Below are 15,942 nucleotides of genomic sequence, written 5' to 3' on the forward strand. Positions count from 1 at the left end.
AGTTTAATAAACTGTGCCTTTCTTACATACATTAAGAAACTGGTCTCCACTTGGAGTCCAGCAGTGAGTGGCAGTCTTCAGGGGTCAAAAAATAAATTGGAAACAGCAATCAAAACCTTTTATCTGCTCAAGTCACTCCTGCTTTGGGCTATCTGAAAAGCAGTTCTAAGACACTGCTTTTTTTCACAGGGAAGTGTTTATCCACAAGAATATCAATAGCATGGGACAGTGCAAACAGAAAGGTGAAAGCAGATCTTTATTGATGAGGAAAGAGAAACCTTCAGTTTTCAGTAGTATTTGACAGTATTTCTAAGGTTTTGCAGTTTATTCTTTCAGTAGAAATTCTTATGTCTATCAGAAGGAAAACAAGGACTACATTTTCAGCTACAGAAAAAAGTTGAAGTAATCAAAATCTAGCCATATTTTTTTTCTCCAAAACAACTAAACATATTCCAGTTAACAGCATTCTTAAGAAGAAAAAATGCTATTTTCAAAGAAGGAATTCTGATTCCTGGAACAGAAAATACTGCATAAATGTTCCTCCAGTTTACTCTGTACCAAACAAATGGCATTAACACAATGAATTAATTTAATGGCTGAAAACGTAAAGTGAACAATAAAAGACAGGAAGTTTGAAGTTATGACTCCCCATGGCAACAATAAGCAGAAAAGGTCTGACAGTAAATGCTGACATGACATGCATTCACTGGAACTCGTGAGGTTGTTGGGTTTGGATGACCATGGGACCGATGGACAAGGTATTCAGGCAATTCCAGGGGGCCTGTGTGAGCTGGGGTATAGCTCAGGCAGCTAAGTGAGTCACCTATGCATCTACTCTTGACACAGAATAAACCATCCTCACTGTTAGATCCTCTAGAACAAACCTTTAATTAAACTGCATTTCTTCTCCCCCCTCTCCTCCCTTTTTTAATATTCTTTGATTCATTTCTTCAAATATTATAATTGTGTGCATTCATTCAGCTTTTCAATGGAGTTTTCTCACAACACAGAAGAGACAGAATTAGGAAATTAAATTTGATGATCTATATGCAAAAAAAAAACAACAAAACTGCCCCATGCATTGCTGCCTTAAGATATTAATATCCATCTAAACTCAATAACAGTATTCCCCAATGACTGATCATATCAGAATGTGCAGGTGTGAGAGCTGTTCAGAATTTAGGCTCAAGCAAATCCAGAGACCAATCATGAGAGATACTACCTTCAAAAGGCCAATGTTTCAGAAAGACACAGCGTTTAAGCGGAAAGAAGTCTCGCAATGCCAATTGCAGCTAAGTAGTTTGTGCTTTCTGAAAGGACATCAGAATTGTGAGGTATGGTGCAGATGTACCTGATCACACCTGAAGTAACAGCAGGGTTTTAATATGGAGCCTTCAAGCATGAACTTGCACTACTTGAACTAATAAGGTCATCTCAAGGTTAAGAGCAGACTCATCTACTACACGTGGACAACACCTTTCACTCTGCAAGAAGTTGTTAAGAAGGGAAGGCAACTTGGCAGACTGATCAAAGCATATGTTAGAATATCTTCATCACCTTGCAGAAACCAGAAACCAAGGGACAATATTCTAGCATCCATCAAAAAACATTCTTAGCAAAACCTGACATAAGTTATACCCTGGAAGGGACAAGATTTTAAGCGGGTATTCTTCTTCATCTAGTGGCATAACCAGCAGAACAGATTGAAAGCCGTGCAAACAGAAGAAACACAGGGTATGGGAAATGTTCCCTTTGTCATTGCCTTATTTAGCTTATTTAGGTGATCAAAAATGTTTTTTTTCTAGTACTACAGTTTACCATTGTTTAAAAAATACAAACTAGTGTTAATATCAACCTAATTTATGTCATGTCATAAAAATCTATATATTGGCTGAAGTCCATTTGAGTGTGATTTGATGCAAGTTCAAACAAGCAGTGCCTTAATAGCATTATTTTGTGCAGTTTGATCTGTGTCATAGCAATAGCTATGATCTCATTCCACTGTCACAGTGTCATTCATCATTATAGGGGGTCAGATTTTCCCATCTTCAAAAGCAAAGGCTGAAAAGTCATGATAAGAATTGCTCTAAACATTATGTTTGTGGCAATACAGTGAGCCAGTGGACAAAAACATACTTGTTTTTATCTGTTGCTTTAAGAACTTGCACAAGTATCAAATTTAATAGGGGGGAAAAAAAAAAAAAGAGCAAATCTATATGAAAACAATCCTTAAAAATGATTTTTAAAATAACCCAGGATATATTTTGATAGAACTAGAAAGTACTTGATGGAGAAACCTTTGCAGAAGCTGGCTAGACTCCATTCTACACATGCAGAAGTTCAGGAAGAAGAGAGCGAAATCGGAATTTTTGCCACTGAAGGTCAGATTGTCAACAGAGTACATCTAAAATAGCTAGTGTTCGCTCTACTTGGATGTGTTGGAGACCACCTAGTTGTTAAAAGTATCTGAAACTTGCATTTGTTTTCATGACCTTACCCGTTTCTGGCTGCATCGTACAATCAAGAAGGTCTCGATGCTGTGCTCTTTCAGATAAGCATTGCGTTCCCCTCCAAAGCCCAGCTCCACCTCGTAGTCTCCATTGAGATAGTTCAGGGTTGCTTTCGTTATGTGGATGCGTCTTACAGGAGACAAAAGATAAGACAGTTTTGTACGCTTGAGAAATTATCATCTGTCTATAAGTCAGTTCCTGTCAGCAACAGGCTACATGTCCTGTATCAAACCAGCAAAAAAACCCCAACTTATTTAGCCATGCCACTTACAGATGTGTATCAGAAGTTCTGTCTGTTTTAGAGGAAGCAGGGCAGGAGACAAATTCTAAGGTGAGAAGCATGTTACACATTCATTTATAAGCACATCCTTAGATCCAATGCCTTGATCACTCTAGCAGATATATATTTTTGGCACATACAGACCCTTTAAAGTCTATTCAATGGGCATATGTAATACATATTGTAGCACATTACTTTTTTTGTTGCATCCCTTTAGTCACTGGTACAAGAGTGCCCTGTAGAGGTAATCCATTGAGTATCATAGTCTTGCACATTCTTCCAACACAGAGGAAAGTTGTTTAAACAGACATGGAAAGTTGTTTTGAGCAAGTATCTTCCAGGGACAGAGTAGCAGCAAGTCAGACTTCAGATGGTGCAAACAGTTGTGAAACAAAAACATACTGCTCTCTCAAAGGAGATTTTCAGAACAGAAAGCAAGACTGAAACAACTCTTCTCATAACATCCAGCAACAAATGGAATGCTCTCCAGCAGGTGTCGTTGACATACAGCCACATTCTTTGGAACCATAGCCAGCTCTGCCAATGTTCACACAGACCTGTTCTTTTCCACTGTAGCTATCAGCTTTGTTTCATAGAGAAGGAATTCAATTCTTACCAGAGAAGGATATGCCTATCTTGGGAATTTGTAGACTTTCTGTAACCTAACACATGTATATAGACAGCTGAATAACCTTGCTAACGTCTGCGTATGTTTAGAAAACTATAACCACAGCTAATTTTACAGCAGGTATACAGACTGTCAAAACCTCTTTCCCCCATTTCCACACCTCTCTGAGAAGTGTCAGACACAAAAACAACACCCAGGTGACCATGATGGCTTTGACGAAGCAACTTACCCAGCTTTGCCCCCTGCTTCCATGTGGTTGGCTAATGTAACATCATTCGACCACACATCGAACTGCCACTTCCTAAGGCCCAAGACCCCGCAGTGAACTCTCCCGCTGTGGATTCCAACTCTCATGTTGACATTTACTCCTGTCACCTCCCGGACTAATCTGAAAAAAGATATAGGAAAAGAGACATCACTAAGAACTGCAGTCAGTGGCAGAGGCTTGCACCCAGAACACAAACATCTATACTGACCTATATATTATTCATGCACACACACAGTGCTGCTCATCCACAGGACAACAAAACAAAACCAGATAGACTGCACTGTATTTGATCAAGCAGAGCACTAATAAGATTAGAGGACCCCTTGGAGTAAATCCATGTCCTCTGAACTCACAGCCAAGTTGAAAAATCATGAAAAAAATCTTTGGGAACAGTGAAAGGAGTAAAGCATTGGTCTCCGATTTCCATACCAAAGTTGGACATAACCTGCCAGCACTTAGACTCATTAAGACTAATAGCATGTTTCAGAGAGAAAAAGGAAACGATTTCAGAGATCTTAATTTGTCTGTATGGCACCATGCACCAACTGTTCCACAGATGAAACATGATATGTGTGTGAAATACCCTATTGGCACTGGAAAGCTTGAATGGGTCTTAGAGCTACAGTCAGAGCAGCAAAACCAGAGAACCACATCTATTGCAGTTACTCCAAACAGGCTGCTACGAATACTCAAGTTCTGATTTTAATGAGGTCTTGGATGCTCTGTTTACTCCCCAAATGACTGCTGGAATACTTTGTGGGTTTTGCCCTTTTAGGGCAAAAGTTAACTTCAAGATTTTTCACATGAAACATATATTCAGGAATGTGGGTAGGGGAGAGTCTTGATGAAGCCATCAGAACAATTCTGCTTCTCATTACTGCTGGTCAATTGCACCATTTCCAGAATGCCCATGTTCCATGGGGAAAATCACCCACATCACACAGGACAGTCCTTTCCTTTGAGCTGTTAGCATGTTGCAGCGTGAAGTCATACTTGGTACCTACCAGATTTCAGTCTCTCTGGTCTTCAGGGTCTTACTACTCCTTATACCATCTTGGACACATAAGTCCTCCCAATTTCCTAACATCAACACAGAGCTAATATTTAACTTTATCTATTGATGAAAATGATGATTAAAGATAGACCAGTTCTGGATTCTAATTCACTCCTTACAGTGTAATGCACCCCTTAAGAGGATGTTCAAGACATTTCTCTTTGAAACAGCTCCTACCCTACACTTACAATACCATTCTCCTTACAATCTCTATCTTCTGATATTTTATTATCTATTTGCTAAACTGAAATACACTGTTTTAATAAAAATAACAAACAAGTTCACAAACAAGTTGCTGAGATTCCCTAGATGTGAAGGGAATCTCCATACAGATAAGGTACCACTGAAAGAGCTGGAACTACATCACTTTGGAAAGAATTCAGAACTGGAGTAATGAAAATGCAGCTGCAGCCATAAGTTTTACAAGGACAACAGCAGCTGTAATATGTATGCAGTACTGGGGAGGGAGGAGGAACACACTGCATGACAGCCACAAAGCCCACTGCACCCTGTGCTAAGCCATGCTGTTGACACAGGACAAGGGTACTTCTCCCAGTATGGTCATGGATGAGAAGGTGACTTTCATCAGACTCTGCACTAAGCAAATAAGCTTTGTTACCCTTCATAAACAAAAGGAATTGCTTTTGTTATCTTTTCACTTTTTAGATTTATTCCAGGAATACAATGAATTTCTGATCTGCTCTTGTTGTGTACTGATGAAATAGGCCTACAAGCAGGTCCTAGTGCTGGTGAACCCCGCAGTTTAATGTTCAGTAGATATTTGTTACCTGAATTGTGAAACCTCTTATGATCCTTAGGGTAGGTGGAGGAGGGGAAAGCAGGGGGAAGGAAACCAGCAACACCTTCCAGACTTATTAAAAGATAACACTGTTAAACACATTCATTCCACAGCAAGTGGGAAACCAGTTTCAAAGGCTGCTGAAGAGCTATTTTTAAACAAGCATCAAGTGCACTTGCATCAAGCAGTCAAGCTCGGTTTATTTCAAGGAGAGGTGGGGTGTAGCTAATCAATGAAGTCTAGACATCTGAAGTGTTACTCAGCCTTGTGGGGGTTATGTGTCAATGTCAATGGATTTCATCAAGTCAACTATTGCAGAAAGTGAGACTTTTCTGGTTAATGTACACAGAATTTTCTTCATAGGGTTGGTTCAGTAAGAACCTTCTTGTGTTTGACAAGGCACTTTGTCACCTGCCACTTAACTGTACTTCATGTGGAATAAATAGCACCCTTCCAAGGACTACTGAAAACTAGTTACTTACAACTCTTTTTATTTTGCATCTTGCATACAAAGCCCAAAAGGAGGCTAGTGCAAAGTAATAAGAGTTTAGACCAGATAAGAGCTAGTAGGTCTTGACAACATACATTGTATGCAAAACAAGGAAATGCTGCTGCCTACTGCTTTTTGAATAGGCTCTCCTAGTTGAAAACAGTGCTCTTCAAACTATGCATTTGTGTTGAGAAAATGATGCTAAGAATTGTGGGTGTCTATTTGCATCCTTGCAGAAATCCAAATTATAAGGATGTACTGTATCAAGCTCAGACTACATACCTCTAGTCTTTCCCAAGATTAAGTGAAATCTCAATCTACTTACTGAGGAAAATGAGAAGAGTACTGCATAGAGATATCTCTGCTAGTACTGCGGATATTTTAGAAAATGCTTTCACAAAGAAAAAAATAGAAGAGAAAGGAAAAATATGCAGATTCTTTGGGTAGCAAGGATGGTGTAGATATCGAGGTCTGCTCAGTTACCATTCAAAGCTGAATGAACTTTGTGCCTAAACTTGCATGCACTCATGATGACCAAACAGATCTCATCTCCCCACATGCTGAAAGTACTGGCATGTGAGAGCTTACATCTGAAGTAATCATTATTCAATATTGTCTGTGATCCTCCAAGTAATACTAGATAGGGGTCTCATGTTTGTTACTTCCCAAAGACAGTGGTGGTCTGGACAAATAGAGAACAAAAATTTAAAAGAAAAATCCTAAAATGGAGATGTAAGTAGAAATAAAGTAAAAAGCATCATGGATATGTCTCTGTGTCAGACAAACCTTGTTGGTTTCCTCGATAATTTGTCTGAAGTCAGAAAGTGCTGAATCTGACCTACTTGGTATCAGAACACATGAAGAAGCTTAACTAGAAATATACAGACCTTAGCAGACAAATTATACCATGAGAAAAAGCTGGTAAGACAGGTAAGTACAGAGTGATTGAAATTTAATAAAGTTATTATTAATCCTTTGATTTCACATTTCTGTTATTCACTGGAATCCTTTGGGAATGAGACTTCCACCAGCGATAGTAACCTTTGCCATTGTCATCAGGAGATGGAGCTCTGATCTCCACATGGCTGTAACAGATTCAAGCATCTGTTTTTCTGCTGTGAAACCTTCACTGCATTTTGTTATCTTATTCCAGTTGGTCTCTACTGCCATCAATTCCCTGGCTTGGTTATCTTGCTGCAATGCATGGAATACCTAACTGGAAGTGAACCTCCTTGCTATTTGTTCTGAAATTCTTCATGGGGAGTGTGTTACTTACGAGATGGCCTCTATCATATCCATTCCCATTTCAACACAGCAGTGTGCATGGTCAGCTCTTGCTTCTGGCAACCCAGACACACAGTAATAGCAATCACCCAGGATCTTGATACGTAAACAGTGGTTCTCCTAAAAAAATAATAATAATAAAGGAGAGAGAAGCATTCAGCTTATATGCATGCTTGCAATAGCTTGCCTTTTAGGGCAGAGAATATTTACAGAAATCCAGTGAACCAGCACAGTATGTCATTCTTGCAACAGGAAAAAAAATATATCAGAATTATAAAAGAAAACTTACAGCTGCTAGCTTATCAAATCTGGCAAAGAGCTCGTTCAGCGTCATGACCAGCTCCTGAGCAGTGCACTGGGAGGCCAGACTTGTGAAACCCTCTATGTCTGCAAAGAGGATGCTTGGGAAAAAAAGAGAAAAAAAAAAAAAATGAAAGTGTCATAAATTTGTTGCTGATATTTGTGTAAGCTCTGGGGTAGAAGTCCTGGGTTGGGTAGACATGTGAAACAGGGGTGTCCCAGCCCTAAAGGAGCAACCTCTACAGAGTTTAGAAAGGGCTGAAAACCCACAGCCTTTCTTTCTCCCACTTCTGCTTTGTGACAGAAAATGTACAGTATGTTGGGAACCAGAGGTGCTGGATAAAGCTACCAACCATTATTAACAGCCAGGCTTTCTTACACAACGGCCAGGGCAGTGTAGCCCACTTACCGTTTTCTTCACATTCCTGCATGTCAGCTCAATAACATTGCCTAATTCTCAACTCCATTGTAGGAAAACCACACACCTCTGCCCCACCCCCCCCAAAGTGCAGCCACAACATAAAGTCCCTATAATACACAGAACCTCAGAAATTATTCTGTCTCAGAGACAATTACAACACTAAAAACACTGATTTGCAATCAAAGCCATCATGCTGCATTTGAAACTGTTTAGCAAAACAAGCACCAGATTCTGTCTATACAGATCTTAGACAGCATTTATATATGCATGCATAATGATACAAACATAAAACTCATAAGTCACATATTATTGTATTAGAATTTTTAACAATAGCTGATTTCTTCTTTGAAGCTGCAAACTGTATTTGAATGAAAAGAGAAATTAAAAATGTAAATAACAAGCACTTCAAAATTGTTTCTTCTTTGTAAAATAAAATTCTGATGTGTTTTCAGCAATTGCAGAAACTGTGATTTCATGGTAATGTCTTCAGACAAGAAGCAAAGACAAAAAAGCCAAAACATTTTCAGAAGCCTTTTCTGCAAAAATCCCAAAATTTAATTCTGGCATGCTTCTCATGCTCTTTTTCTACATTTCAACTCCAATAAATCACCAACCATAGTGCATTGAATATTTATTTGGTGGTCAGACTGAGGTTAAATTGTACAAGAAAAATACAAAAGAGGAACACAGGGATGTCTGAATGAAAATATACTTTGCCATTTTTAAAAACACTTGACAAAATATACACAAAATTTATCAGTGTTTCACATATTTACAAATAGAAGCAAACTTCCCAAAGAAATACACTTGAAACCTACTGAAATCTTCAAGATGTCTATATTGCTCTCTAAGCAACTTAAGTATGTTTTCTTATGCAATGTAGAATTAGGAAATTCATCCAGCTTCAGTGGCAGAAACAAAATGTATCTTGTTGCAAGCTGAAAATCTACGTAATGCTTCTGTAAGATGACTGCTAAGTTTTCAAGAGTGGACTATGTGTCACACATGAAAGACAAAATATATAAAATGCGTAAAATCAATGCAAACCCATTCATTCAGAGGGATGTGGATTTGTTCCTGTTCCAGCATAGGGAAAGTAGCAAATTCTTCACTTGAGGACAGGTTCACACTCTGCTTTTGTGCATGTGTGTGTTATTACAGATGCATGTGTTAAAATAGGAGAAGCACAGAGCAAACGGTGCAATGTGACATTGGGTATATCTGAAAACTCTACACAAGGATACCCTGAGCCACCTCCCCATGCCCCATTCAGAAAATCACTGCCACTGTAGTGCCCTAATAAACATGGATAAATGACTGAAGGCTAATCCCTCCTTTCACCATTACTATTGTGCCAGATAAATGCATCAGATGTTCCCAGAGGTTAAAACTGCAGCAATATTTTCAAACTAGGTAAACGAAGCAACCAGTGGAGACCTATGGAGCCAATCTAAGCACAGATTCATGGCCTTTTAAATTTAAACTACCTGATTACAACATTTTCTGAAACTTCCAACCTTCTGCAGGCGACCAATAAATTGATTCTTGTTTGAATTCAGCAGCTACTCCTTTGGATTGACCCTATAGTCTTGCACTTCCAAGGACAGCTGCAGCCCCACATGCAGCACTCTGGCCAAGTTCTTGAAAACTGCAATTATAAACAATTACAAATGGGTTTATTATGATAACAAAGCCTTGAAAAGTTGCAAGATGGGACTCGAAAATGCATTAAGTGCATGAGCCAAAAGCAGTATTTGAAAGTTAATTTTGTTTGATGCCTCTGTTAGAAAGCCAACATTTATCCCATCTTCACCCCAGCTTCTCTGGGTGAGTGTTTTGTTTGAGGAAAGAGGAGTGCATCAAATAATTTTAACAGAGTCAGCTTGATCATTTTGGAGACGGAAGTCAAGGAAAAATATATTTGGTTTATCTAAAGTAAAGGAATGATTGAGTTCTTTTTTAGATGCTTCCGGTCTCCTCAGAGTCTTCAACATGGACATGATGTTAAGCAATAAGGGAAAGAGCTCTATCCAGCATGTGAGTTTTGCTGTTTATATGAAAACCTACTTAGAATTGGTTACATATTAAGTAATCCGTTCACATGACTTTGCACTTTGTGGTTAACAAAAAGGCATCTATCTGACTAAGCATGGTGTCCTCTTCCACGTCTACTAACTGAGTAACACAGCAGCAGCAGCTAAGCACTGCAGATTAGAAACAGATTAAGACCTCTGCAAGCACCTGTCTAAGCAACTGAGCCATCAGAAGATGCTACTTGGGATCTCATTGTCCATTTTGCAGCACAAAGGCTGCAGGAGACAGAAAACCTCCTCAAGACACAGAAAGGAGAGGGCAGTGATCTGTGTTTAGCCAGAACTTTTCTTTAAAAAGGAGCCTGTAAAGTCTCCTTGAACGTGCAACACACTGTGAGGCTGCAGGAACATCTCCCACTCCTGCAAGTTCATTGTACTGAGATCACAAGCCTTCAGTACAGAGCTTTTCCCCTACCCCTGGGTCTCTTCCCACAGCTCAGTTCAGATTTTCATTTCAGACTACCCCTAGTAATGAGAAGACTGTTGCTGCTGATGGATGATTGTAATGAAGGACACAACTTAAACCGACTATTTGTCAGTCTTCAGAGGTCAAGGCACTTCCTTGCTGGTGGGAGCATAGTGCCAGTAATAAGCCTTCCTTGTGCCAAAATTTGGGTAAATGACAGTGGTCAGCAGAAGGTCAAATGACATAATTCCTACAGTTATAAAATAATGTGAGATAAGTGAGTGGTTTAGAAGTAGTATTACATGAAGCTGACTGGAAGAGATTGACCACACAATCTGCAGTCTGGGCTTCAGCAACTATTATCAGCAGAGGGTCCCAGTCCCTTTTGGAAGGGTATTATTGTGTGGAAAAGCCAGTTTCACAAGTAATTAAAGTGTTGTAATGGCTTCAGAGCTCTTGATATATTTTCCACTTCATCTCTGACTTCAGTTATCATCTGATTTGGGTTCTGCCCAGCACTAACCAGGGTATGGCCTCAAAAAAAAAAAAAAAAGCAACCAAAAAATAGTTCTGGGAAGGCAGGGCAAGAAAAGGGGAGTTAACATTGATTTTAATAGGCTTTTCAAAAATTATTTCTGTTTAATTTAGGTTGAAAAGTACCACAGATTGTATTATAGGGTAGAGGTGAATACTTTCCTAAGTTCCTATTTCAGCTCCTATTTCCAGCAAGGACTGACTCAAGACTTCATAGCTGTACAAGGCAAGCTGAGCTTTGTGGCTGTTGCCCTATGTGGCTTGTGACACTGGTGGAGAAGAGAGATGAGGAGGAGCTTGAGAAGCTTCCAGATCGTGTCGCCATCCCCGCTGCTCAGAGCCTGCAGTGGGAACCCGTCTGGCCGGTGGTGCTGCTCCATGACGCAGGGCCCACAGAGGCCTGCAATTGGGATCAGCCCAGTTTCTGGGGCTGTCCATGCCCAGCACCATCCCATTGCATCTCAGGTACAGCCACTGTAGACCATTTAAAACTAGCTCCTGTAATTCAGGCAACCTTCATTGGCTGCACAGCTAGCACCCCCCAAAGCAGAAGCATTGCAGCATCTTCTGGATGGCAAAGGAGAGAGTTCTTAGCAAAAATGTGGGAAAGGAGAGAGATCTTGCCAGAAAGCAAAGAACCTAAGGGTAGGAAGAGCTAAGCAAAAAGTGGGAAGTAGGAAAACCACATGGGATTTTTCAAATCCACAGACACCTACGCAGAGTGATTCTGAAGTGCAGCTTTAAATGTCTGAAGCTAATAGTTATCAAAGGAGGGATAAACACAGCCAGGTTTCATTGCAAATGCAGGATTGTTCAAAATGCTAAATTAAATCATCAGTGTTTCTAATGTAAAAAAAAAAAACAAAAAAACAGTTGTGTTCTATTTTGAGACATGTGCGTGCCATGTACGCCAGCCACAACATAAATCAAGCAAGGCAAGAAACACAAACCCTATCACCATCACAACGGTAATGCCAGTCATGAATATAAACACCATGTGTTACTGGAAACCGAACACCACAGGCACTGCATGGGAAACAACAAAACCCCAGACTTGGTAAGCTTTAATGACTTATAAAAACAGTGAAGTGCATCTGACTATACGTGAAGCAAAGCCATGGTATTTTACTGTAATGAAGGGTACCTAAAAAGAGAAGGAAAAGTTAATGCACCAAAATAAAATAATAATCACTCATTAAATACAAGCTCACTAATTTGCACTCATGAGTAAAGGTATAACAAGAGAAAGTCATTTGCTGTAGACACAGCATGTTAGTGAATTCACCAGGCTAAGTGGCAAGGATAATGTCTCAAATGTGCTGCTGTTATTTTACAACACCACACTACTATTGATGTTGCCAGTTGTTAAGTGATGTTACAACAAGGAAGGAGAAAGAAGGATGGATTGAAATGAAGATGACAAAACTCTCAGTTGAAGAGTTGGTTTGAGCCCTGTAATAGCAAATGAATCACAGAATGACTGAGGTTGGAAAGGACCTCTGGAGATCCTTTGGTCCAACCCCTGCTCAAGCAGGGCCACCTACAGCCAATTGCCCAGGACTGTGTCCAGGAAGTTTTTGAGTATCTCCATAGGGCAGCATTCCTTGAGCAGTTTGATAAATGAGTCAATTTTCATACTTGGACATTTATTTAAGTCAGCTCTCTGCCAGCGCAGTAAGCCCCAAACCTGCTTTACAGCATCATAAATGTAGTGCTAAATTCATCTAGGAGTACCCAGGGTAGACATGGCATCACTCTTCTACTGATACCCCTTTTGGGGATGGCATGGCATGGAGGATCTCTGTGTGCTCTCTTCTACCATCCTATACACATGAAAGATTTCAGCTTCTGGAAAGTGAGAAAACATCGTGATACACTTCCCTCCAGTGTTAAACAGCAGCAGTAACAAAAGAACAAATGAAATGGAGCAGAGGCTCATATGGAGTGATCACAGCCAGGCAGACCTGATTTGAGCAAGAGCAACAAGACCCACCTAAAGAGATGGAAGTGGCCCACATAGCTCACTTAACTGAGGGACAGCCCAGAGATGGGTCTGGCAAAGGCTGCTTGCTGCTTCCAGATCAACTCAGGTCTCAACAACGTCAGTCGTAACTCTCAAGGGATGTCTACAAGACAGGCTAAGGTCTTAGCCTTAGCAATACAAAATATATTCTCCAGAACAGCAGGAAGTCAGACAGAACAGAGGTTAAAATATTTCTTTCCTTTTTTTCAGTCATGGGAAAAACAAAAACCCACCACAAAACAGCAGTAAAAAGATAATCTCTCTCTTTCCTGAACTTTTATGGTCATTTCACAGAAGATCCATTTCCTATTGGAAATTGCCTGTTCTAGTTGAGCTGTAGCACTTCTGTGATGCATTGATCAGCTGGACTGCTCCATTATGGGCACAACCATGCTAGCTCTACTTGCTGAAGAGGGTGAGAAGGCACATACATACATGAATGCTATGATAATGCGATAAGCAAAGTAAAACTTGAGAGAAAGAAAGAAGCAAAACAGGATGAAATACACACACACACACACACAAAACAACACCCTACAAAAACAAAAGTCCAGAAAACTGTGGGTCTTTTCACCATTTTCTTAAGAGTAAACGCAGAAAGCCTTCGTACCTCTTCCAGAGTAGCCACAAATGTAAATCAAAACCACACTCCTTGTTCAAGTTCACTCTGCAGTACCATAAGAACTGAAGCTGATGGCAGTGTAAGAACTGATATCAAAGCAGTAGACCAGATGGCTCTGGAGACATCGGTGGCAATGTGCAGACCGCCATCCACAGAGCTCCTGAACAACGACAGCAAAGCTCATTTGCAAAGATATCAACTCCAGAACCCTATGTTTACTTGATTTTCCCATGTTTGTTCACAGATGAGAGAGTGGAGGTCAGAGCTGCCTGGGGAACACAGATGGGAGGTGGATATAACCGGCACAAACTATCAGTGTTTGTGGATTTAGCAGCGTCAGCTTAGCAGTGTGCTTCTGGGAACTGTCATCTGAGAGCATCTACCTCTCCTAGCACTCCCAAGAGACGCTGAGAAAAATGGCACTGCACTTTCCACCACGGTTGGTGTTCCTCATCTCAATGCTTGTGATCTGCCCTTCACTGCCAATGCAGGAAATAAAAAGAAATTAAGAGGAAGATAGCACCAGTCACACAGGGAAAAGTTTTTCGATGACCTTCACAGGTTTGCAGCCTACAGTTATGAGCATCAATCTCAGTTATCAGAAGTTACTCATAGCTAAGCAGTTTCAGTACTCATTTTTAATTTTAAATACAAAAAAAAAAAAAAAAAAAAAAAAGCAAACAAAAAAAAACCCTGTTACTGTCTGTCTCCCTCTAAAAATCTCAAGTTAAATAGATTTTCCTATTTCAGCAGGCTATATTTAACCAGACTGATTCTTCACTGGGAACAAAAGTCATAAATAGCCTTTTGGGAAGAAAAACCATTTGGGGAAGGCAAAACTAAAAAAGATACACAGTGGCTACCAAGCCTAACTATAGGTGGAGTGCATTACAGATAATTTTGAGATGAATGGAAGGAATTTTATTACTACATTATCACAAGCCAAATTACATGCTGCTGTCTGCTGAAAATAAAAAAACCCAAAATACTAGCTGCCCAAATGAGACTTTGAGCTATTAAGAAGGAAAAACTTCAGACCTTTTACATGTATCTGAGAAGGGGTTGATGGGAATGAATCTTATACTGCTGATCAGTGAGGATGAGAAGAAACTCCTATGTGAAAAGGACGTCAAATCTATTCCAGCTCTGAGGAAGTTTAGGAAAGCGAAGCCTAAGGATATACGTAGTGCAAAGTAGCCTTATCTACTCAATAGCTGAATAAATAACAACGCGGAGAGCACATTAGCCCCACTTCAGATCTGGCTGACTCTGACCACATCTCCTAGGCTCAGAGCGAGCCCAGACTCACCCAGGCCTGCCTGACCAGTGCAAAACAGCTGGCAGCTCTGTCCACACTGGAGCTGGACCCGGTCCACACCAAAATACATCTCAGATTCATCTGCCCCCCAAGACAGCCAAAAGATCAGAACTGCATATAGAAGAAAAAGGAGAAGTCATGCTATTTTCTGTTTTTTCATATTTTTTGCTGTGAGTGCTCTTGCAATCTGTTCTCTGGCTTTAGAGCAATGTTGTTTTTTTTTTTGTTTGTTTGTTTTTTTGGCAGGATTTTGACATCAAAAAAACAAAAACCAAGATGACAGTCAAAACTAAGAGAGCCCTACAAGAAGGGACTATCCATTACCACTGCAGCTGCAGGAGTCAGGTGCTATTCCTGCCTGCCCTCCTCTGAGGGGACTGCTTGCAAGAGTGACCAGTGACACAGAAGCAGTGCAATAGGAAAAAGAAACAACTCAACTTAAATAAAGCACACTACAGGCAGTGTGCCAGTAACCAGTCAGTCAGTTGTCAGAGAAGGCAATGGAATTATACATTTTGGCATGGAAAATTAACAGTTTCACATGCGTATGAAATACTGGGTCATGAATAGGGGACAGATTGATGAGTTGTACAGAATCATAGTTTGGGATGCTTTCTGTTATAGATTGCTTGGTTCCTTGTCTTTACTGTTGAAAGAATGAGCTCTTCATATCTGTTCAAATAGCTTTCAGTTTTTCCCTGCTATGGATATTTAGTCAAGTAATAACACTTTTTCATTCCCTATTTGAAAAGCTGCAATAATTCTGCAAGCAGAGGTAATTTCAACCTAACCTTACTTCTTCATTCCCTCCACTAGCTTCCTCAGCATCCTGGTCTTTGGTGATTTATTTGTCCTGCAAGTTCTGTTAATTGGTGCCTCTTCATTTTTTCATCTGAATAGTGAGGACATGGT

At 40.0% G+C, this 15,942-nt stretch overlaps 1 protein-coding gene across 1 annotated transcript in view; it reads right to left on the minus strand.

The window, feature by feature from the left end:
- ADCY5 (adenylate cyclase 5) overlaps positions 1-15,942 on the minus strand; it is a 196,277-nt gene that overhangs the window by 48,843 nt on the left and 131,492 nt on the right. Inside the window, exons 4-7 of the mRNA XM_085227802.1 lie at positions 7,603-7,714; positions 7,306-7,433; positions 3,648-3,806; positions 2,498-2,639 (exon numbers count right to left, since the gene is read on the minus strand). Of these exons, the coding sequence (XP_085083928.1) occupies positions 2,498-2,639; positions 3,648-3,806; positions 7,306-7,433; positions 7,603-7,714 (541 nt within the window). The remainder of the gene's footprint in view (positions 1-2,497; positions 2,640-3,647; positions 3,807-7,305; positions 7,434-7,602; positions 7,715-15,942) is intronic.

Source organism: Meleagris gallopavo, chromosome 7 (assembly GCF_905368555.1).
Source record: "Meleagris gallopavo chromosome 7, MGAL_WU_HG_1.1, whole genome shotgun sequence".
Taxonomy (NCBI): domain Eukaryota; kingdom Metazoa; phylum Chordata; class Aves; order Galliformes; family Phasianidae; genus Meleagris; species Meleagris gallopavo.